General features: G+C 40.2%; 1 protein-coding gene across 1 annotated transcript; it reads right to left on the reverse strand.

The window, feature by feature from the left end:
* Window positions 1-6,482: 6,482 nt before the first annotated feature.
* On the reverse strand, window positions 6,483-23,505 carry METAP2 (methionyl aminopeptidase 2). The gene is made up of 11 exons (XM_055807353.1): window positions 23,217-23,505; window positions 22,273-22,374; window positions 18,932-18,997; window positions 18,488-18,590; window positions 14,003-14,164; window positions 12,111-12,292; window positions 11,934-12,028; window positions 11,753-11,849; window positions 11,073-11,176; window positions 8,522-8,637; window positions 6,483-7,273 (listed from the first exon to the last, which is right to left on the reverse strand). Exons 1-11 carry the CDS (start codon window positions 23,395-23,397, stop codon window positions 7,021-7,023), a joined length of 1,461 nt encoding a protein of 486 aa, XP_055663328.1. The 5' UTR covers window positions 23,398-23,505; the 3' UTR covers window positions 6,483-7,020.
* Window positions 23,506-23,899: the final 394 nt, after the last annotated feature.

Genomic DNA, 23,899 nt, shown 5'->3' on the forward strand with positions numbered 1-23,899 from the left:
GGTAGTTCAGGGGAATAGAAAGGAAGGGGAAAGAGTTGTGATAATTGCCTTTCAGACTCCTGATACTTTTTCTTCTCCCAGGAGTATCTCAACTAGATATGTAGGAGTCCTGAGAGACTCAAGCATTAGTGGAAGAGCTTATCTTGGGACTGGGGGGGTTGGGGGAGGAGAAGGAGGTTAATTAGCCTCAATCATCAGTATTAAGCACATAATCAAGTCCCTTAGAAAGGGCCTTATCCTACCAGGATTGCCTAGGCTGTGCTTATAGCTGTCCCCCTGCATTTTCTCTTGCTGCAGCAAGCATTGCTAAGTCTCGAGGCTTTCTCTAAAAGAGATCATTAGCTTAGGAGAAGCAGATTCTGCTTTCTTCCCATTGGTGCTCTCTTGGGTAGAACAAGAGAAGGAGAAAGGACATACTCAGAGTTCTGGTCCTAATCCAAGTTGTAGCAAGGATAGAGATGATTACTGCAGTCCAGCATAAGGATGAGCTAATTCAGGTGCACTTCTCAACAGCTTCTGCTTGGGTTCTTAATACTTGCCAGGTGATGCAGCTAGCTCTGCACCCTTTTAAGATGGAGTAAGGCTCAAGCTCAGTGTAAGTCTACATGCTTATGTTCTGCCTTCCTTCACTCAGGTACGTATTTAAAATAGCACTCCAACTGGAGCCAAGGAAGTGGCAAGGTTCAGGAGCAGAAATACCACAGCCAGTGCAGAAGCCTACATCGTGCTGACCTTAGGAAACCAAACAGCTATTTGAGCAAAGGCCACCTACCCGTTTTAGCGGCAGCTGTGGAACCCTGACCCCAGGAACAACTCAGTCGCAGTTCTGAAGAGTGGTAAAGCTAAGGGTCCAGCAACTCGGCACCTATATCAGCAACAGGGGTATAGTTAGGTGGAGTTGCTTAAGAGACCCAGGCAAACCCACCTGATTGATAGTTCCAGAGCGAGCTCGTCTGGTAGCTTAAGTTACTGGTATGAAAGATAATCGCGTGAAGGCATCTCAAGAAGCCTAACCCTTGTTTCCTCTACTCGCTACCTTCATTTTAATCTACACTCAGAAAAACAGGTTCAGTTCCATTGCTACCTTGCTAAGAGCTGTCTGCAGCTGACATACAGGCTACCTGGTCACCTAGAGCGCCGTACGCTGCCCTTGCTGAATTTCCTCATTGCACAAGCAATCAGTGCTTGTAGCAACTAGGTAAAGCAATTATGTAGTAATTATTTTTAATGAAGGGTTCAGGACCACCTCACACACACAGTAACTCTCCGTGAGTAGTAATTTGGCAGCCAGCCACACTGTGAACATAGAAATGTTAACACCAGTTATGGTTTTGCATGCATTTATGAGGTCACTTGCCAACTCCCTTCTGCAGCCTTCCAGGAGAGATGCTGGGTTTTTTTCTCCAGCTACACAAGGGAAGTGGTAGTGTGCCTTAACGAGTTACCTACCAAGTACATTTGAGGAGGGTACACAAAACTGTTGATAGTGGAAGGGGCCTGTGGAGACTGTAGAGTCCAACTCTGCTCAAAACAGGGTCAACCAGAACAGATGGCTTAAGGGTGTGTGCAGTCAGGCTTTAAACAGGACCAAGGATGGAGACACCACAAACATTCCAGGCAGCCTGTGCCAGTGCTAGACCATCCTCACTGTAAAAGCTTACTTCTGACTAAATGGTACTTCCTGTGTTGCACTTTGTGCTGGTTTCCCCTTGTCCTGTCACTGGGTACCACTGAGAAGAGCCTCGCTAGGTCTTCTTGACTCCCTCCCCACCAGGTGTTTACACACAAGGATAAACTCTACCCTGAGCTCCCCTTCTCCAGGCTAAGCGCTCCCAGCTCTCTCAGCCTCTACTCGTGTCAGATGCTCCAATACCTATCGTCACCTTTTTAGCCCTTTGGTGGGCTCCCTCCAGGCAGTCTGTATCTTGTACTGGGAAGTGCAGCACTGGAGCCAGCCCTCCAGCTGTGTCTCTCCAGTGCTGAGGAGAGGGGAAGCATCGCCTCCCTTGATCTGCTGGCAGTGCTCTGCCTAATGCAGCCCTGGAGGCAGTTGGCCTTAGTGGTGGTGCCTGGGGTTATTCCTGCCCAGGCCCAGCACGTGGGACGTCCCGGTGTAGAGCTGCACGAGGTCCCTTCCAGTGTGAGATACTCCAGGCTCCTGCTGGCCCATCTCCCCAGCCTGTCCTGGTCCCTCTGGGCAGCAGTGCCCCCAGCCGGCCCAGCCAGCCGCTCCTCCCTGCTGTCCCCCACCCGCCAGCTTGCCGAGCGCACCGATGCATCACGCAGGGCACAGCAGCCCACTCTTCCACTGACAAAGAATCCCATTTTCCCGTCCCAGGTGGTAATGATGTATGCATCCAGACAGCATGCAGTGGGATTATGTGTTTGCACTTCTATCAAGTGGTAAATAGGGCTTCCATACAGCTCTCTCCCATTTAAGGATTTGGAGATTTGGCCTTACTGGGGTGGGGGAATATTTAAAAAACAACTAGGCCAAAAGGCTTACTCTTTATCTTAACTGCTGACAACTGCTAACTAGGCAGTTGTGGGTGTTTTTTTTTTAATAAATCACTGTAACTTTGCAAAAGAAGTCAGCAGCAGTAGAAATGCAAAGCAAAGCTAAAATTAATACGACTTTCAACCTTAGTTGGGTGGCTGTCATGGCAAAAACACAAGTCAAAAATTCTGAAAGAGTCACAGGACAGCTGTCTTAATTAGTTTTTCTTTTACTTTAAAAGTAGTCAAACATTCAACTGCCTCTTGAACCCTTGTAGAAAAAAAAATATACTGTATATATTTCATATAAAAATAACATCCTGCTTCAAAGCACACAATGCTTTTCTCAAGTTACATGGTCTTTCTCTAAATACACCTTCATAAAACCATTTGGCAAAACCACTATTTTGTGAATGACTTAAGAATATATACTGCCTGCCTTTGTTTATGGACAGCTGATTGATATTCCATGGAATGCCAAGTACCAACAAGTTGGAAGAGCAAAATCCTGGCAAATAATTAACACAAGAAATACTAACCCTCTTCTTCCTTCCTGTAAAAAAAAAAAAAAAAAAAAAAAGTAAGAAAGATTTGGCAAAGTTCCTCTGCCTCCAAACACCGCCTGTAAAAATCAAACGAACAAATTCCAGTCATGCTTACACATCGTATCATTTATGTTTCCATGATACTGTCTTACCCTGGTTTTGTACTGTTATGTAACGCTAATATTATTTTGATATACTGAAGGTAACACAGCATGAAGCAATTGGAAGACAACAGCAACTTAACCTCCCTCCCTAGATGCCCCATTTCAGCTTCCTCTTTGGAAAGTTATAGTTATAACTCACCCTTGAAATACCTGCTGCTCCCTTGCAAGCCAGGTTGCTACACAGCAGCTTGCACAAAGCTAGTGCTAGAACTGCTTCGCTATTTCACAAGCCGGAGTCTCAAGTAGAAAAGCATGTTCCCAGGGGTGTACCTTACAGTTCCTACTTAGCACCAAGTTCACTTCAATTTTCAATAAAATCCACCACTAAAAAGGTGAAATGCTGATTTCTCTTGTAGGGTGGTATTTTTAAGCCAAAATTTGAAGTGCAGAACTCCAAGGAAATCTACCATCAACACACAAGTGGAAAAATAGTTTTAAAAAGAAGACCAGGGACAACAAAACAAAAAGCTGATGCATTAGTTTAGGCTTTCACCTAAAGAAGCCAAGAAAGCAACTGCGTGTAGCAAGTGCTGGAGCTGCCCTGGCATTTTCCCTCTGGCAGCGTGCTCCTGGGCTGGAGCTGGGCCTGGCACGACGCAGCGTAGGAGGCCCACGTCAAATGCCTTTTACAGGGTGGGACGGGGAAAGCAGGGCTGCAGGATGCAAACACAGCCAGCTTTTTGTTTTGGGACATAAAGTTCACTTTGCTTTTGCAAGCTGCAGTCAGGAGTCTCTGCTGCATCCTGCTCCTTGCATACAGGTAGAGGGGCAGGCTTTAAACGTTTCAACCACCTGGGAAAGACTGCTGCAAGCTGGCAGTGCCTGTTGCCCACACGGAGCATGTGCACTGCATTAGGGTGCCGCTAAGGCAGGTAAACACAAGGCAAAGTAACTTTGCCATTTTACAGGCATAAACTTATACAAGACTGCATGAAACTAACAGAAGACTGACTCAGGTTGAAGACTTGCTCAAGCAGGTGATCAAAAAGCGGAGGAAAAAAACCAACCCAAACCCAAGCCCCACATTGGAAAAGCATGTTGTTTGAGCCTAAAATGAGTCTCGAGAGAATCTTAAGCTGTACCTTCATCAAAAGGACAGGTCAAGGTCAAGCTGTACATTCTTTAATGATGCGTGTCTCAAGGTCTACATGAAGGAGAAAGCCTGCCAATTAGGTCTGGGACTCTCCGGCACCTCTAATGAATGCACTCACTGCAAAAACTATTACCATTTCTGGTGCTGCACATACTTGAAAAGTAAGATGATCCCCATCTCTGGGTATTCGAGAAAGACGAAAGACAGACTTCAATATCTGGCTCAAAAAAAAATAATTTGATTTTGCCAAGTGACAAGACAGTATGATCCAGTTATCAGATAGTGTGGCCAGGACCTTATAACTACACCTACAGCAACAGGAAAATGCAGCCTATACGGCATGAAAGCCATAGAAGATTTTTTTTTTTCTTAATGCAAGGTGCAAGGAGGTAGAAATAGGGCTTACCTTCTACACTGACTGTAAATGCAGGATGGTCAGCAGCACAGGAAGCATGTTTCCAGACAAACCCAATTAAATTTAATGGCAACAAACAATCCATCATGTTCTGCAAATGTTTTTGTGAAACATTTCCTCTACAACTTGTTATGCATGATGATCAGCTTCCATATGTGGATTAGTAAACAGCCAGTAAATTACAAAGTTAAAAGAATAGGCCATAATCCAAAGTAGCTCTGCTAGTCCAGATCTTCATACTACGTTCAGGTGAAATAAAAGACAAAGGGAGGAAACCAAATCATGGATCTGCAATACCAAGTGTTCCTGAAGTAACCATCAGTGAAGATAAAAAAGCCTTAACCTGTAGGAACAGTACCAAGTGCCACTGAGCTAGTAACAGATGATCCTTCTAGACAGGAAAGTCTGCAATTGGCAGTTAAGAGGCTAAGCACTGAAGCAAATTTGTCTTGTTTCTAGCAGAACTTGCAGTAACCTGGTTTGTTACAAAAACAGGTAAGTGAACCAGAAGCCATCAATTCCACCACAGCCTGCTCATATCAAGTCAAAAAGTGCATCAGTGGTATGGTCCTGTTAGCGTAAGTAAAAAGAGCAGCAGCTGATGTACCCAGCAACCCTGTTCATCACAGATTCTTTCAAGTACCAGTTTTTATTTTGCATTGTACAAGCATGTACACTAGTTACTGTTTGTTTGGAAGTTGAGACACACATGCCCATACAGCTGCATAAATCACTTAAAATCCAATGCTGGGATGCCAAGACCCCCAAACAGCAACAACAGAAATACACATTTCAATATCCCGTTTCATCCATTTCTACAAGTTTGAACGGTACTAAGTTTAAACAATACTTACAATTGGGGAAAAATACCACTGATGTATATTATTTTTAAACTGTTGCCAGTGCTCATAATACTTGTGTTTTTAAAAGGACAAAGTGCAGCTTTTACTCGAAAGACAGGGGGATTGAACTGGTATTTCTAAATTAGTATGAACTCCTCTAACTAAACACAGGCTGTCATCTATGAAGGAGCAGGTGAAGTGTCTCTGTTTCGTAAGCAATTGTTTAAGGCACTGTTGTGGATCCATGAAAGCAGCTGTCCTTTTTGTTACTTTTGTATGTAGAATTTTAATGTGCAAGTCACGAGGCAAGTATATAGCACTGAAAGACATACTGCACCTAGGCCTGAAGAACCATTTAATTTAATAATAAATAGGGATTTAATTTACCTTTACAAATGCGATTCAGCAGATTCACTGCAGCAGGAAGAAGAAATGACCTCTTATGTCAAGATGACATCAATTACTCCAGATTTGTTTGCCTGTATAGAAGAACTTTTAACACTCCAAAATAAATTAATATTTCATTGCCCCTAAAACATGTCCAATTGAATGTGAACTTTAAGGAGACTGGGAATCACACATAGGAAAATTTTACTCTGTGCAAGAGGGCATGCCAACCGCAAAGAATATATAGGGATATATACTAATATTCACAGCTGACTTCAGCCCGAAGTTGCACGTTGCTGGTAACAGCAGAGACCACCAAATGCATTTGACATGTTCTAATACAGCAGAAGTCTGAAGACCGGCACACTCAAAACCAAATCACACCACGCACCTTTACTGAAGTCCCATTCTGTCCTGCAAAGAGTTGATGACTTCTTACCCTGTATCCCAGTACCGACAAGACTATTTAAATTGGCACTGAAAGGCCACATTTCATACTAAGGGTAAGACAGATCCAGTTTCAAGACAAGAAATGGCAAATCAAGTTTGTAAAATATTTAATAGAGCAGTTCCCGAGCAGACTCCTGACTAGAATCATAACCAGACTTCTAAAAAGTATATATATTTTTAGATCTGAAAATTTGTCTTTATTTTTTACAAAATGGATTCCAGGAAGTTTAAAAGGCAGTATCATAGAGGACTTGGGCGCAGAAATCAGGTGTAGTCATTCAAAGCATTCAAGTAGGAATATGGTAATATAAATATTTGAAAAGCATCTTTTCTCATAAATGTTCAAAACAAAATGTATAACTCATTCCAAACTAAAAATCGAGCTTTATAGCACGTATTTCCCTGAACAAAAAAAATAAGTAACTTTTGAAATATTTCTAAAGGCCTGAAAGCTTTTTCCTTGGTTAGTTACATTAGAAGACTTGCCTTTGATTAAATTCCTTCCTTTCCAAATACGGAAAGTATTACATCAGTCCACTGTTAAAACAGACAATACGTTGCAAATTAATTCTGGTATAGTATGTTCTGACAAAGCCTGGAGTATAAAGGTGCTGAGGTGGCTTTGAGTTTAGTAGTCATCTCCTCTGCTGACAACCTCCTTGCACGTTGGGCGCAACAGTATAGTGTGCTCAAACTGTGCCGTGTATGAGCCTTTAATGTCGCACAAGGGAGGATACGGATCCACTATACCCAAGTCGCACAGGTTCTTCAACGCCATTAGGTATTTACTCTCTCCCAGGCGATCTAGCCATCTGCGGCAGAAGGCAAGAGTACCAAAGTTTTCATTGATAACGTTTAGCAAGTGTTTTGCTCTTGGAAGCCTGAAGAAAAAAGAAGTAGTAATTTGAGAAGGAAGAAGTATCACCAGCAAGTATTCCCTACAGAAATGAAACACACTAATTAAGAAAAGGGTTAGATTTCAAGGTATTTTAAGACTGCCCAGTCTTGGGATGTCTTTCTACATCAATGAGATGTTCTGTTCACAAAAGAAAGTGCATTTTCCTCCTGCAAAAAGATATCCTTCAAAACAAAGCTGAATGCTGCCAAATATCCTGGCCATCCATTTTGAATGGGGGACGTCAGATTGGGAACATATCTGCATCTAACTATGCAAGCAAAACTAAATGCAGTGACAGGAATAGTTCTCTTAAATAATAAAAGGACAATTCGTTTTATACGGAAAACCAGAATTCTTCCTGATCCAAAGTGGTTAATAATCTGAACTAACTTAGGCATGAGCCTGGTAGTTTAAAATGCTGAAGTTTTACTTCTGAAGTAAAATACTTTTTATTCATACTTCTTGCGATATATGAGCATAAAAATCAGAGATTTATAGATCTGCTAAGAAATAAATTTACTTCCAACCGTAAGATGTTCCTTTCCAACCCTTAGGCTAATTCTACAACCCCTCCCCCTTTTTCATATTACTAGATAGGTCTATTTTGTTTCCACAGAACAATCTGGAAAAGCATGCCTGCCTGCTACAGTTCTAACCATAACAGCCTTCACTTCAGAAAATAGATTGCACTCCTAGAAATGTTAAAACGCAATCCCAGTGAAAACTGAACATTAATAATCTATTTCATTTTATAGCTATACACTAAAATAAGAACTTAAACCCCACAAAATATCTACACAAACAAAACAGATGACACTAATAGCTTGATATATTCTGGGAACAGCACTAAAATAAAGATTCTAGCACACAACCATAATACGGATGTTGATTTTTTTTTTTAATCTATACTTTTAATATATAGACTAATATACCACCATAATATATTATTAATTATTAAAAAAATATTAATGATAGGAAGATTGTTAACAAACAATCTAGGTTTCTGAAGACATAATAATGTATTTTCTCCATTTCAAGACTCTTTGGAATAAATAATTCCATATTGTTCCAGACTTACAATCAGAGCATATTTCATAGCATGAACATTGCTACCACCACCCTTTGAATCCTCCGACAACCTCAAGAGAAGAATCTGCATTGTATCAAATTTGAACCTTAAGAGGGTGGTAGCTCTAGCACAAAATACCAACAAAACCCAACAAAATCCAACCTTATTGGCACATGCCCAACATCAAAGTTCTTCATGTAATGAGAACATTCCATATCATCATGAACAACACCTTTTCCCGTGCTACCGAAGGTTTCTATAGCATACACTTCGCCTTCCTAAGGAGAGAAGAAAAAACAAACAAACAAACATGTTGCAATATGAAAATAAGTGACATCAGGCCATTCTGACATGACAATCTCAGTATAACAACTTCTGAATACAAGTAATTAAATGTGAATATATTCAATCACCGGATCAATGTAGAGAAAAATTTAATACGGAGATTTCACACTTAGTTACAGACATCTCCAAATCACCAGCTATTTATGTTAGTACCATTTGTTTCAAGCAATAAATATCAGCACGTTTCTAGTCACAATTTCTCAAAGTCATTGCAGTTAAATTGTCAAAGCATATATCTAACATAGCTAAGAAACTACATTCTGTTGTAAAACATTTGCTAACTGGAAGCAATACTCCTTTTATATTCAGATAGAAGTCCTAGGAAACGTATAGTTTAGACATAGCAAATAGATGTTGATTACAGAGACTTACTGCACTGAAGAACTTTCTGCCCAATTTCTGCAAGAATTTTCTGGTAACAGCTGCTAGTATAAACCCTTAACCTGCTCATTTCCACTCCACAAGATGAATTTCTTCAAGAAATGAAGGTGATAAATATCTGCAAGGGCATTATCAAAATTCTAGCCAAGAACATACTGAAATGCCATTATATAAACTCATTTCTGGCAAGTGCACTCACATATCCTTAACGGTAGGATTGTGAAAGGGACTTTACAAGATAGGGCATCAAACATTAATGCACAGCAGGAGCTGGGTTTTTCAGTTTATTAAGCTACTTTGAAAGTCACAACCCAAAAATAAGAAGCCAACACAGCCTTCAAATTCAAGACAAACTCTTAAAGATGCCCTTGAATATTTAACTGATTTAATTTAAAAAAGCGCCCCGAAATACAAAAGCACAAAAACCTGCACACAATGCCACAAAAACAAGAAAACAAACAAACAAATAAATCACTTTACACCCACTTTTTCAGAATAAGGATTGTCAGAGGCTATATTTCTCTCCGTCACAAAAAACTCACTGGATTGCAGTTTTATACTATAATTAGTACGGTACAGTAAGAGCTTGGCTATGCTCCACATTCTTCATTGGCAAAACCCACTGTCTTTAATGCTGTAGGATTGTGTCCTAAGTAACCTACAGAAGCTGAAGAAATCTAAAAAAGGTCTTCTCCCCAGTGTCTGGATATTAAATTAAAACAATCTCAAATCTCTGAAATCTGTAAGTAAGATTTGCTTAAAGAACTTAAATTTTATACTAGTAATAGATGATGGAAGATACACAAGACCTAACCATTCACTAAGCTAAAACAAGAACGGCACACAAGTTTTTTCTGTCTTCCTTTTCCACCACTCTTTCATCCCTTTGAACACTCCTATAGATAAGATTAGAGTTAAATCGGTCTCTTTGCTCACATCATTAACAAGGTGATCCATAATTACCATACAAGTTTTAGGCGATGAGGGTGAGCCTACCTCAAAAAAAACAGTCCTGTCCAGACCACACCTGTCCCTGTTCAGCTCTTACAAGTCTTATTTACTCTGATAGGCTTACCAGTGACCATTGCTGATCAGTGATCAAGCTTAGAATTAAATTAAAAGCTTCTTATCTCATTATCAATCTTCTAAATAAGCCTTCCTTTCTTGTTAGAACACATTTACATCAAAATGATGGCTGAATCTCAGGTTACATATTTCAACATTACATTTCCAATTGGTAGTTGCCATATCATGTACAGCAATTTCTCTTCCCGTTCTCCAAAACACTATTCAAACAGCATCTCTCATCCAGCCTCTCACATTAACTAGAAATATGCTTGATTATCTTATATCTGCAAAGAAAACCTGCGCTGGAAGCTTCTCAAGAAAGTTAGCATATCTAACTGTACTTGCAAAAAGTCATCCAAAGCTAGAACACTACATAAATATTTCTCAAGAATTACTGGAGCAAGAGAAGATTGTTATTTCATCTTTTTAATTACAGTGAACAAACAAGGAAAGTGTGAATGACTGGCAAGTCCAAACACCTTTCAGGAAAACTCTGATCCCAAAATTTGAATTCCTGACTTTTTCCCTGCACTTAAGTGCAACATTCCAACACTGCATTAAGTAATATATACACACTGAGAAATAAACACGCAAGAGTTTCTGTAAGCATCACTATGGCCATTCAGAATTCAAGGTTTTTTTGTTTTGGTTTGTTTTTTTTTTTTTAAAATAGCAGGGTCCCTAGGCTTCAATTTCATAAAGTATTAGATACCAGAACACTCCAGGGCTAAATGTAGAAGCCACTGAGATGAAACAAGAGTGATCACTCTTTACAGTAACACTACAAAGTACAGTTTTTCTTCTGCTGCTATTACCAACCAGCATCACAAATACCACACATCAGGAGTGCACAGGAAATAATAATACTCTTGCAGTGACAGTCAGGGAAACTAAACAAAGATTTAATAACTCCATTTACCTCCATTCTTGTTGCTTCTCCTCCTTTCACAATGGGCACTGTTTTCCCAGCATGTATCCTATATGGCCCAATCGAGTGTCCATTCAAATTGCGAATTGGTTTCACTTTTGAAGAAAACATCAGTATTACAGGCAATTTCCTAACAATTCCTTTAAGGCAATTTGGTTTGCTAGCCCATATTGAAAGTACAATAGTGACTCATCATATTGCAGAGGAATTAAACACAGAACTATCCACACATCTTGTACAAATCCCAACCAAGACACAAGTTAGTTTTGTATGCTGTATCAAAACTTCATTATTAAAGACTAGCAACTCCAACATTAACAAAAGCTCTATGGAAAAATGGAAAATATGAAAAAATGGAAAAAAATGGAAAATAAAGGAAAAGCATTAATAAAGCCAAACAACAGGTATCAAATTATTTGCACATTTTGAAACAGTTGTTTAGCCTTCATCTTATCTGTTGAAGATACAATACTTGGAAGGATAAACGAAGAAAATCCCTCCAGAGGAACGGCAAGCCAGCCAGAAACCCGTATTTATGCAAGACTCGTACCATACTTCTAGTACAGAGGTCTTTTCAATATGTTACATATAAATCAGTATTTGTACAAATATATATAGATACACATACACTCTCTAAGAACAACTATCCTTACATAAAGAAAAGAACTTGCCTTGGTATGTTTTGCCATCAATTTCAACCTCATAAGACTCCATAACTTCTTGTATGGCCTCCCCCACATCACAGAGACGTACATCTATTCCAGCACACTGAAAACAAAGTGCAAATATAAATGGAAAAGAATCACAAGGTTTACTGTGAGACTTGGTAAATTACTTACATAGTGATCATACCTTTATTCCAGTATTTGTGGCATCCTTTACAGCTTGTAATAGTCTGTCATATTTTGGATTGAACGTGACTGTAAAAGCACAGTCAATAATACGACCTGAAATCAGCAGAAATTAATTAGCTTTAATCTTTGCACTGAACAATGTTCTCAAAGTTTTAATTCATAAATAAAAACTAACCACTAATATGTGTCCCAAAATCTATTTTGCAAATATCATCATACTGCAGCACTGTTGGATCTCCGGCATTGGGAGTGTAGTGGGCAGCACAGTTATTCAGAGAGCAGCCAGTAGGAAATGCAAGACCTGCATTTAAACCATTCTCCTTTATCAGCTTACGTGAGCAGTCTTCTAGTTTTTCACTAAAAGGCAGAAGGGAGGGAGAAGATAAAAAAAAAAGAACATAACAGTTGTCATCAATACTTCTTATGATGACTTCAGACAAATCAATGCAACAACAAAGCCTCAGAAAAAATATTCAAGCATATGTTTTCATGTGAAATCTTAAATTACTTATATGCTAACTAGAAGGAGACCCTAGACTGGAAAACGTTAAGTACAACAATAATGATCTTCAGTTCTTTGTGTTGTTTCTTCTACTGGTTCTTGGCCAAAATGGAGGACTTCACTAGTGTGTTTACTCTAAATTTAAAATATCCATCCTTTACCAGCTACATTTAATCCATTCCTCCTGAGCAGCAGTTATACAACTAAAAAAATTCAGGCAATTTAAATAAACTCTTTAAAATTACCGGCATTTAAAAGAGGGTGGGGTGGGTGGGGCAAGGCAACAGTATAGTCACTTCGTTTATTAAAAAAAATAAAATCTAATTAAAGGACTAATATTTTTTTCATTTAAGCAATAACTGTAATAAAATAAAACCTTATGAGACTAGCATTTGTTCATGGTTTTTGTCTACTCTCAAGCTGCTAGCTACTGGAAAGCTACAGAAACAAACACGTTCACCACTGTCCTATAGCGGCAGTGAATGACGCACTCACACCAGCGCACCATACTCCGATTTCATTTAAGAGCGCTATTCACTCAAAGCAATCTGGAAAAAGAAGAGAGCTCATTAAGAGCAAGTCCCCACAGCCTGAGGTATTTTAGAAGGAAAAGTCATGTTTTGAGAAAATTATCGCTTTTAACTGTAATAGTCAAACTGTATAATTCAGCATGACAGATTTGTTTCAGCCAGACTAGTTATTAAGGTAGCTGTCTGTCTTCCACTTTCCCTGATGGTCTATTACTTCTTTCCATTATCCTCACACAGTTACCTTGGGGATCAGCTCAGATTTGCTTTCTTACTATCCTGCTCTTGTCAGCACAGTCCTCAGTCATACCAGGCTGAAAACATCTGATTTTGGAATCTAAACTGTCCCATATCAGTGCAGTACTTGGACAGTAGACATTCACTGCAGATAAACTGAAGGACAGAAAAAGGACTCAGTCTAGCCTAATTAATTCTTTAAACTTCAGCTTAATCAAACTCATGTTTATCTTAATCCATTTGCTCAATTATTTATCAGCTGAGCATAACACAAAGAAACACTGCCATCAGCCAGTGAAGACTAAATCAAGTCAGTCTTCCTGCCCTGGACCGAGTACGCAGCCACCCCATTTTTATGCTTCCTCACCCTCCCAGAAACAGACTGCACCCGTGTTGCTCATTCACATACAATTTCACTGACAATTCTGGCAAAAGCCAGGATGTTTACTACCACTATTGCTGTTTCTCTCAGCACCGCTGCAGAACTTGTGTGCAAGAGTAGCCAAGGTACTGAACATTAAAATCAAGCATGTGCTCAAAATTAAGTGAACGCAACCGAAATCTTAAGTTTGAAATTCAGTATGATCCCAGACCCTGTAAAACTGCATAAGCTAAGAACATGTTGTAAGAGGAAACTCAGAGGAAGTAGTTTGGGATACTGGTTGTGTACTTCAAGCAGAAATCCCCCACAACACTCGTGACACGGTGAATTAAGCACACAAAATTGAGACTAAATCCCAGCCCCACACAGAATGAAGAAAAATCTACAGCAGAGGTCTCTGAGAAGATCTGTGTGCTCACCAGATTTCTATCATTGTCATTCCAGGTTTTATCCAGCTCATAACATATTTTCTCACTTGTCTGTGTGCCTCTGCAGCCTCCCGAAAATCATTCCAGATTTCCTCACTGGCTTGGTCTAGCGCTTTCTTTTCTTCATTAGTTGTTCTCCAAGCAGCAGTTCGCCTTCAACATAGATTATGTGTGTCATGAAGTTACTCAGTTAGACCACAAGCTATACTACCCCCTTTATACTTTCAAAAGCCCTACCTCCCAGCCTTCCCAAAAGCCCAGAGAAGCAGAGTCCTTGAAGGATGCATACTTTTCAACAAGACAGAACAAGCATATAAAATTCATATCAATGCTTGCATTTCTACCTTGAGTTTAGCAGGGCAAATCACCGCAACATGCTCTGCTCATGCAAAGTTTATTTTTTGCACAATCTTGCTCATTCAGACAGTGCTCTTCCTGTATGCAGGAGAATCTCAGCATTGTAGCATAGCTACTTGGCCCAGAAACTGTTACTGACACAGAGACAATAGCTCCTTCAAAATTTAAGAGCTTGCAGATCCAGTATTACTTTCACTCACCCTCAGAATTACCTAATGCAGTGCATGGTAACTATGACACATGCCAGGAAGTTACTTTCTAAATTTGTTGGATGGTGAATTAATTTGTTCCAAGAGAATACCACTCATTTTGGCTCTTTTGTAGGTTCATAGAACAAACAGAAGAATGATTTTCAATGCAAGACTAAAGATAAGATCAGGTTTGAATATATTTTTTTGTTATGCAAGAAACGATACAACTAAGTTTTGAAGAAAGCAAACAAACAATTAATTTAAGCACTCCAGCAGCTGTCAGAACTTAGATACTAATTTTCTGACTACAAAGTAGATACACCTTCAAATAGTGAAGCTGCAGTACTGTAATAATACAAAAAAACCATAATGCTAACTCAGAGAACTCCATACACATTGTGAGGGACAAATACTAATAATAACAACAGATAGCTGCACATCCCGCTAGGTGGGTAATAAAAGAAAAGCCATGGTGGGCAAGATGGACCAAAGATGCTGAACTGTGCCAAGGTTTCCAAGTTTAGAAACTAACTTTTACCTTTATCCAAGTGAGCTGAATATGAAGTGTTAAAGGATTACTTTTTGAAATTCAAAGGTGTAGCTACTTAGCTGTTTTATAGACATGTAACTTGGCTCCACTCTAAGTTTCCTTCACAGCCAAAAACCAGGTATGAGTAGCCAAGAGACTATGTCCTGCAATTTTACTGCATTTTGAACTTATTATTTATACATTGTTCAGAGGCCTAATCCTAAAGCAGAGATGAAAAGATAAAGAAGGGTAACAGGCTATTCCATAAACGTTTTCTCTGGATGAATAGAGGATCAAAGTATTTTGAGACTCTTTTGCTTGTTTCCCTTGAACTTTTTGTCCCTGCTCAGATAAAGTAACAACAGTGTGAAGGAGAAATCTCATGCTTAGTTTTCTGAGCAGTTTTCTGGCTCCGATAGCAAGTCTCATGCATACTACTCTTAGAATTTGCCTTCCACCAACAAAGAAACAAAGCAACAGCCTGCAACACCTAAGCCACCTTACTGCACTTGGAAACTGGACTACTGCCAACAATGCAGTCACGGCACAAGATGGAAAACGTGTACTGCAGGAAAACAGTGGGGAGAGGCTTGAGGATCCTTTCAGACTACTCTGGATTCCAGCAGGGAACACCCTCTGGTAGCAAGAGCTGCTGACAATCTGGGCAGCTGCTCTGCCAGTCACAGACTAAAGCACAAACTCCAGCAAATGGGCAGGAAGCCATCCTCACTCTATCCTACTGCATTTCAGCATATAGTCACTCCATGCAATACAGCCGAAGGACAAAGTAGTCCCTACATTTAAAAATACCGTATCAGACCCAAAGCATTTTGCTGCCAAAGCTGCACCACTGCCACCTGGGAGCTCAGGAAAGGAGGTGACAAATCCTGTGTGGGTCTAAGCACTCAAGACATGCAAAAAATCAGTTTATCAGATAAAGGTCAAACATCAAACATCAAGTCCTCTGACAGGTACATGAGCTAACAAGCTTTTCCAAGGACAGTATCCTAATGTGCTGGCTACCATGTGTCAACTTAAGAAGTTCACCTCTTGCTCCAAGCAATTTGTTCCCATCTTTTCACTGCAGTTCACAGCCCCCAGTTTTCACTAGAAAATCTTTGTAAGACTGTGCTGTAAACTAGATTTTAGTGATCAAAGATAAGAATTCCAGAAAACAATTCCCACAGATTACCTTAACCCTGACAACACCACAGAGGAAGAAACAAGCAGTCAGGGACAAGAATTCCTTAATCCCACTTCAACAAAATCAGCGTATCATGAAATATTGCTTAGAGCTTTTCCGTCCTCCCTGTCACGTCATTTCAAATTCCGGTGTCTTCAATAAAAAAACCACAAGCCTTCAAACAAAACCGAATACTTGAGATATAAAAATATCAAACCTGTTAGTCTGTTGCTTATATAAGGATTGATTATCTGCTATTTTTTCCCCTGAAAATTGAATGATACCCACCTTAGTTCAACTTCCTACACAAAATATACAATTCCAGGTTGATGAGAGGTAGCTTCAGAAAGCACTTGACACCAACAGCTAAGCACAGAAGTGCGACTCTTTAAAAAAGCAAAGACAAAACCCTACTGCCCTCTGAATGAATAAGAGAAGCAGCACAAAAATGCTTCACCAATATATAAAATGAAACTGTTCTTCAGAATAGGAAATACCCTAGCATTCATGTCAGTTACTAAGTAGCTACTTGTGTTCAAAAATGCTAAAGTACATCATAAGATGTAAATATTTAAATTAGGAACAAAACTAAGCATATATTTGCTTAAGCAAATTATATAAAGAAATAATTTCCAGTTCCTTAGAAAAGTATACTCTTTTTCCATAGCAGAATGCTCTTGGTACAGAAAAGATGCTATACTTAAATCCTGTTACAAAACGCGGTTTGTTTTTGGTTTGTTTTTTTGTTTGTTTGGGTTTTTTTGTTTGAGTTTTTTTACTTTTCAAATGAATAATAGCAAACCTAGAGTTCAAACATTTAATCTTCAATAGCTGGATATATAACAGATGTGCAAAAATGGCGTGTTAATAAACTATGGATGTGCTTAAAGACATTTATAACCGAATTTTCTGGACTGCTTAAATCATGTCTATCTGAATGTGTCATATGCATATACAGACACTTAAGCATCAAAGAATCACTCCTGGATCAGCCTGTCAGGATTACTCTGATAAAAAGTTTAATGCACACAAAAAGGCAGTAATTTGTAAATAGATATGAGTACACCTTCTGATCAAATTAAAGTCATTACAAAGAAGAAAAGCTTCCTCAAAACTGAGTTTTAAACTCATAAAAATGAAACCATATCATCTGTGAATATCTGAGTAGAATTTATAGGATATAGTAGACTCTTTAGTTGCTTACACTCTGAGAAACAGGCATTGACCTTAACCAATAAATGTTTCAAAGTAATTCGATTCTGAAAAGAGTCACTGAAAACTAAACAATGCTTTCAAAAATATAAATATTTATCTACTCCCTGCCCCCCCCCCCCGCCTTTCATTTAAACACTTTTTTCAGAGTTTTAATGCAAAATTTCCCAGGAATTTTTCAGTAATACTTGGTCTTTTCATTCAGATTTTCATGCAGTTCAAGCTATTTCCACACCACCTCTCATTCCATACCCCCATATTTCCAGTAAAATATGACCTTCCACAACACTTCATGTAGGAAAAAAAAATCAGGAAACTCAAGTCAAGCTGGTATATTCTAGTTCCTAACAAAGCACAAGGAAACAGTAGTACTCTATGAAAACCTAAGAATGCAGATCTTTGTTCCAGTAAACTGCTAAAAGTTGTTGCTTGTTTAGTAAAATTGCACACCATTCCCATGTCTGAATGAATTATAAAAAAGTTTGTTGTAACATATTCATACAAACAAGAGAAGCAAAGTGCAGAATGTACCACTTAAAGAATATGAGACAGTTTAAGTCTGACACAGACACCTCTTCAACAACAAAAAAAACCCCAAACCAAGTAGTTGACATCTAGATGCCCCCAGAACTGCTGCATAAGTAAGTATCTTATCACCTTAAATTTTAAATCTTCACTCAGTTCTAAATCAGAGTATATTTTTCTTACAAGCTACCTACTGAAATCCTGTTGGCCCCTTGCCTCATAGCAATTCTGCTCAGGCTATATCTTAATTAAAAAGGCAGGGAATGAGAAACATTTCTGAACCAAAGACTTCCAGTTTAAAAAAAAAAAAATAAAGGAAGAAAAAAAAGCAAAAAAAGCAAAAGCAAAAAAAAAAGAAAAGAAAAAAGCACACCACAACTACACTTACTTTGTCCATTTAGTCATACATTAACAGTTTTGCAATTCCACACATCTAGATGACAGCATTTTTTTTTTTTTTTAAAGCTTAAAACACTTACCCATCTTGTGTTGGTGGGTATTCGCATTCTTCCCCCTTTGGGAATATGTTGCTAGGAAATAGATCACATATTGGAATAGAAGGTGGATCTGTCTGGACTTTAGCTGTTGAGTATAATTTAAGAAAGTTTTAAATATGGTACATGAAATACTAGGTATCTTATTTCAACCATAAAAGCTAAATGGCACAAATTATTTAAGATCCCCTTACCAAAATTTAGGCTTCTACCAAGGTAACATCATTATCACAATGCCCTCATATGACTTTATTTGGCCCAACGTTTAACATGGCATTCAGTGATACCAGAAAGAAGAAAACTCAGCCAGACTTAGCCTACAAACCCAAGATGCACCCCAAAATTTGTTTCTACTGCCAAGAACAGCACTTACACATGCTTATACCAATATTCATGCGGTCTATCTTTATTTTTGTGCCCGATACCTACGTCCTTTCTTCTTTTTCTTCTTCTTCTTCTTTTTCCCTGTTGCTCCATCTCCTTCACCCTCTCCATCTACAGGAAAGAAAGCGTTCAGGTGAACATTAAGTAACTTTAAAACCTGAAGAATTCTGAATGAGACATAAAACCATCTGGAAACACTTCTTTCACAGCAGAATTTAATGGATTAAAAGAAACTAGAAGCTGATACCAAACCATTAGCATTTTTCGTCCCTACAACAAACACAGATCTAAGAAAATACTTGCTCAAGTTGAGACTTAAAGATATCACCAGAGAAAAAAAAGTTGTTCAGGGAAAGAGCTTTCAGAAAGCCCTACTTAAAATTCCTCTATTCTCAATTCACCCAAAAAGATGCATGGGGTAGGGGAAAGCATGAGAGAGAACTGTATTAGACACAACATGTAACAAAAAGCTAAGAACTACTGCTTTGAACCCATCTTCTGATGCTTCAGCTAAAGGAACTTCTGGAAAGATAAAAAACCCAAACAAGTAAAGATGACAGCACTTAGGTCAGGATGAGTTTAATCTGGAGATAACTGGGAAAGTCACAACCAGCACCAAGCAAAACTACTGCGTGTGGGAAGTACGAGTGGGAGGTTTTCAGAAAGCACAGCATGTAAGCACCAAGAACTGGCCACACGGCATTACAGGCACATTTGAGAGTTAACAATAACCCCATGGACTTCACATTTAGTAACATCTAACGCTTAGTTACTTCCATACACTTCATATATACTTCATATCTAGTGTGATACCATCTAACTAAACCTTCTGGACCTCAACACAAATGCATTGCAGAACCAATAGGTACTAGTCATCTACATTTAAAACATTTATTTTTTTATCTAAAGTGAGAAGTAAATCAAGAGCACTTTTAAATCAAGTAAAAGCACTGCCATTTTGAACGTATTTATACAGAATTTTTTATTTGCTCCTTTATTTAAAAAACAAACCAAAACACTGACCAGTTGTTCCAGTCACTAGATTTCAAGCCTCTCATGATGGTCAGTGTCATCTGCATTTTTATGCCACGGTAAATGCTCCTGCAGCTGGAGCAAATTTCAGTAAGGTGTCACTCCCACCCCTCCCCAGCTCATCTTGTCATTAAGTATTTTAATTTAAATTCTTGTAAAAAATCGCAAGTATAAATACTTTGTAACTACAATTGTAGTCCAGCCTACCAGATTCTCAATCAGTCTGTATTTCATAGGCAGCCAAAAATCCTTAAGAGTGCATAAATTTCTTCAAAATGTGGTAATTTTGCCACATTTCTCTTGACCTTGATGTCAAACCATACATCAAGAAATAAATTAGACATGACTCCATTTCATTCACCTAGTGATTTCTGGATATTTATTTTTTTTAAACACACGGCCTAAACTGCAAAAAAAGTACTGTTGCTATCTGCTTATTATGGCTTTTTCATACATCAACGCACGTGAGTCAGCCAACTGCAAGCCAAACCAACCCAGCCTATGCTTTCATGTCCTTGAAGACTGCTGCAGACTAACTTATGCTTCTGCCACAAATTAACTACTGCATCTGAGCAATACCCTGTGTGTCTACAGGTTATTTAGCTGATAATAATAAAAAAAAAAAAATCACCAGAAAAGCAATTCCAGATCTTTTCAAAACTGAAGCCCAACCTTAAGCCATTTTGGTATAGCCATTTAATAACTTAGCCTAGGATCATGCAAAAGTCTTACGTATCAGCATGTTTTAACACTGCAGTGGAGGTCAGAAGTGCTACTCCTAATCAGTCCTGGACTTCAAAAGGTATGCAGTCTCATTTCTGGGGCCACATTATGGGCTTATTAGAAGAAAAAAGAAAAGAAGGGGGTGGTGGTGGTAGGGTGGTAGGTATTTTATTGGTTTTAATCTAACGCTGCACCATGTCTTAAGCAATATCCTTGAAACTACACAATTAAGATGGCAAGTGGTGAGGATCAGTACAGGCAGGAACACACAGTTGTCTTAAAACCCCCTTACAGTAATTTTTATTTTTCTGCAAAAATATTACTGCTTTTCTAAAAATAAATCCAAGTCTAATGTATGGAAAAAAAGTATTTCAGTGATAGTACCACTTCATTTCTTTATACCTCCTAATACTGTAATACTAATTGCTAATACTCTAAAAAGGATAAAAGTACACAGCACTTGACCTGCAACTAACAACCTTATTTCTCCTGAGATGGAACTATAGTCATTCTAATAACTTTCAAAGTATTCTTTTTATTGTATGAAGTTTTCACTACTCTCCTCAATACTTATCACTTTTGTTGCAATGATGGAAAAGCAGATATTGTATTAATTATCTTTCAACTATGTAACCTGAAATATAGCATAAAACAACAATCCATCAGAATATACTTCTGCAGAAAGTAACTGCATAAAACTGGATGCTATATATAGATTAATAATGTTCAAAGATCAATCTATTTGTAATTTTCTATATCTCAGCACACTTGTAAAAAATGTCTATAACTAATTTATTGAATTCTGGAATGATGAATTCCAACATTAGTCAACTAAGAAGATTTCTCAGCAAAACAACAAGAAACATTTTCAGGGTGCTGAGCAAACTTTAAATGCTAATGCACACAAAGGAGACTAAATGACTAAAGATTTGTATTTTCTTAAATGTTCACTTCTATTGAGAAACATTCATCAAAACAAAGAAAATACAGCATCTTTATCTGATATTCCTACAGAAAAGACGCATCCAGCCTGGATTTCAATATTGGATGCTTTTGAGGCATTTGCTTTGAACATCAGCTGCACAGCACAGGCAACATACAAGGTGTATACCTTCCTTGTGTATTAATCCCTTTCCTGTTCTGTTTTAATGAAAAATTAGGATTATAGATGAACAGGTTTCAAGTCACTGATAAAGAGACTAAAACCTGGTATTAATTAAAATGCTTCCTTAAAATCTGTATTTTTTTGTTCCAAGTCAAGTATAAAAGACATAATTTGGAACAAATTTGTACTGACCATAGTAACTCAAGTTAAGAATTATTTGTACCTTACCTTATCTTGAGCTAAACATCTCCCTTCAGTAATAAGATCCATGAAAACAAGAAGCCTTAACAAAGCCGTTACCCCCATTATTCTTTATACATATCTGCATGTGCAACAGCTGAATTGCTGCCAAAAAAGTTTAAAAGTATATACAGGTGCATTTTACCTCTCACAAGCCAACCCCCCCCCCCCCCCCAACCCAACTAAAAAAACCCACAAACCCAAAAAGCATCTGTAAAAGTTTTGTTAAAATAGGAGTCCAGGAATAAGCTGAAACTGGAAATGTCAACAGAAAAGTTACACTTGCCTTCATCATCATCATCTTTTTCTTTCTCCTCCAGTGCTTGTTTATCCAACTGTTTTGCTACATCATCAAGAGCACCTTCCATTTCTTTATCTGTTTCTTGTCCTGTTTGTAAAAGTAAAGTATGACTTACAATAAAAGATTAGCTCCATGTTAGTAAACAATAACGCCCAAAACTTAAAAAAAAAAAAAGGCATCATAAAGCAGACCCAACGTAGATAGTAGGGCACTACAGTGACAGGTGCTGTTACTGAAACTTGCATAAAAAGGCAGCACTACCCAGACACTTCTGACTACTTTTTTTTTATTTCCTGCCAGGGCAACTAATTTTTCTTGCCATAGCAGCAACCTGCTCTTGTGAGATAATATGGGCGTGAAGTAGATAATTATAAAGGCACAGCATGATCATCACTAACTGCTACCCTATTAAACAAACCCAAGCCGTAGTTCTTTTACGCTATTTGCCCAGACTTGCTCCAGCTCTGAGAACCTGGGAGGGTACGGGGAACCCATAGAGACTCCATCATGCGGGATGACTTTCACAGCAGCAGTCTTACGCCTTTCCCCCCGCAAGGCATGGGAGGGGATAAGGGAAGGGGTGGCCTCTCCTGCGCGCACCTGAGCAAGGAGGACTTTCCTCACCCCTGCTTCCCAGGTGCCGAACGGCAGCGGCGTCCCCTCGGCACCCGCCAGCCCCCTCCTCGGCACCCGCCAGCCCCCTCCTCGCCGAAGGGGTTCCCCCTCAGCCCACACGGGGCGGCACGGCGGCCTCGGGGGCGCCCATCGCCCTGCCTGCGCCCCGCACGGCAGGACCCTTCAGCCACCCTCAGCCACCCGCAGCCGCCCGCCACCGCGTACGAGGCCCGGTCTGCCGGGTCGCGGCCCCCTCAGCCCGCCCCGCCGGCCTGTCAGCGGAGCGTCCCGACGCGGCGCGGCCCGGCCCCTACCCGCGGGGCCCGCTTTGCCCTTCTTCTTCTTCTTGCGCTTCTTCTTGGCACCATCATCGGCGCCGAGCCCCACCGCGCCGCCCTCCGCGCCATCCTTGTCCTCAGGTTCCGGCAGCAGCTCGCCGTTGAGGTGCTTCTCCGCCTCGGCGGCAGCGCTGCCCGCCGGCCCCACGCCCGCCATGTCGCCGCGGCCGCGCCGCCTCCCACTCGCGGTGCGAGCGAAAGAGAGCGAGCGGCGGGGCCGGCCCTCCGCTCTATGGTGAGCGCGGGGCACGCCGGGAAGGCTGGAGGACTCCGCCGGGGAGGGGAGGGCGGAGGAGGAGCGCTGGGGAGGAGGGAGCGGCCTCCCCGCACGCCGGGCCTGGTGTGCGCGGGCGGCCTGTGAGGGCCCGGCCCGGGTGGTGGCGGCGTAACGGCCGCGCCTGGCTGCCCGCGGCTGCCCCGCCGTCCGTCCGTCCGTCCGTCCATCCGTGGGCCCGGCCCCCCCCGGCCTGGCCGCCGGCTGCCAGCCTGGCCGTGCCGTCGGAGCGCCGCGGCTCGGCGGCCCCGCTGCCCCCCGCAGCCTGCGGCCGGGTCAGGGCCCGCGGCCCGCCGCACGACTGGGCGCCGGCACCATCGCTGTCGTAACCGCAGTCCGCCGTGGCCGGTCATGTTGTGCTTCCTGTTGGTAGTCCCCACTGGCA

The sequence above is a fragment of the Falco peregrinus genome, chromosome 6 (assembly GCF_023634155.1).
Source record: "Falco peregrinus isolate bFalPer1 chromosome 6, bFalPer1.pri, whole genome shotgun sequence".
NCBI lineage: Eukaryota > Metazoa > Chordata > Aves > Falconiformes > Falconidae > Falco > Falco peregrinus.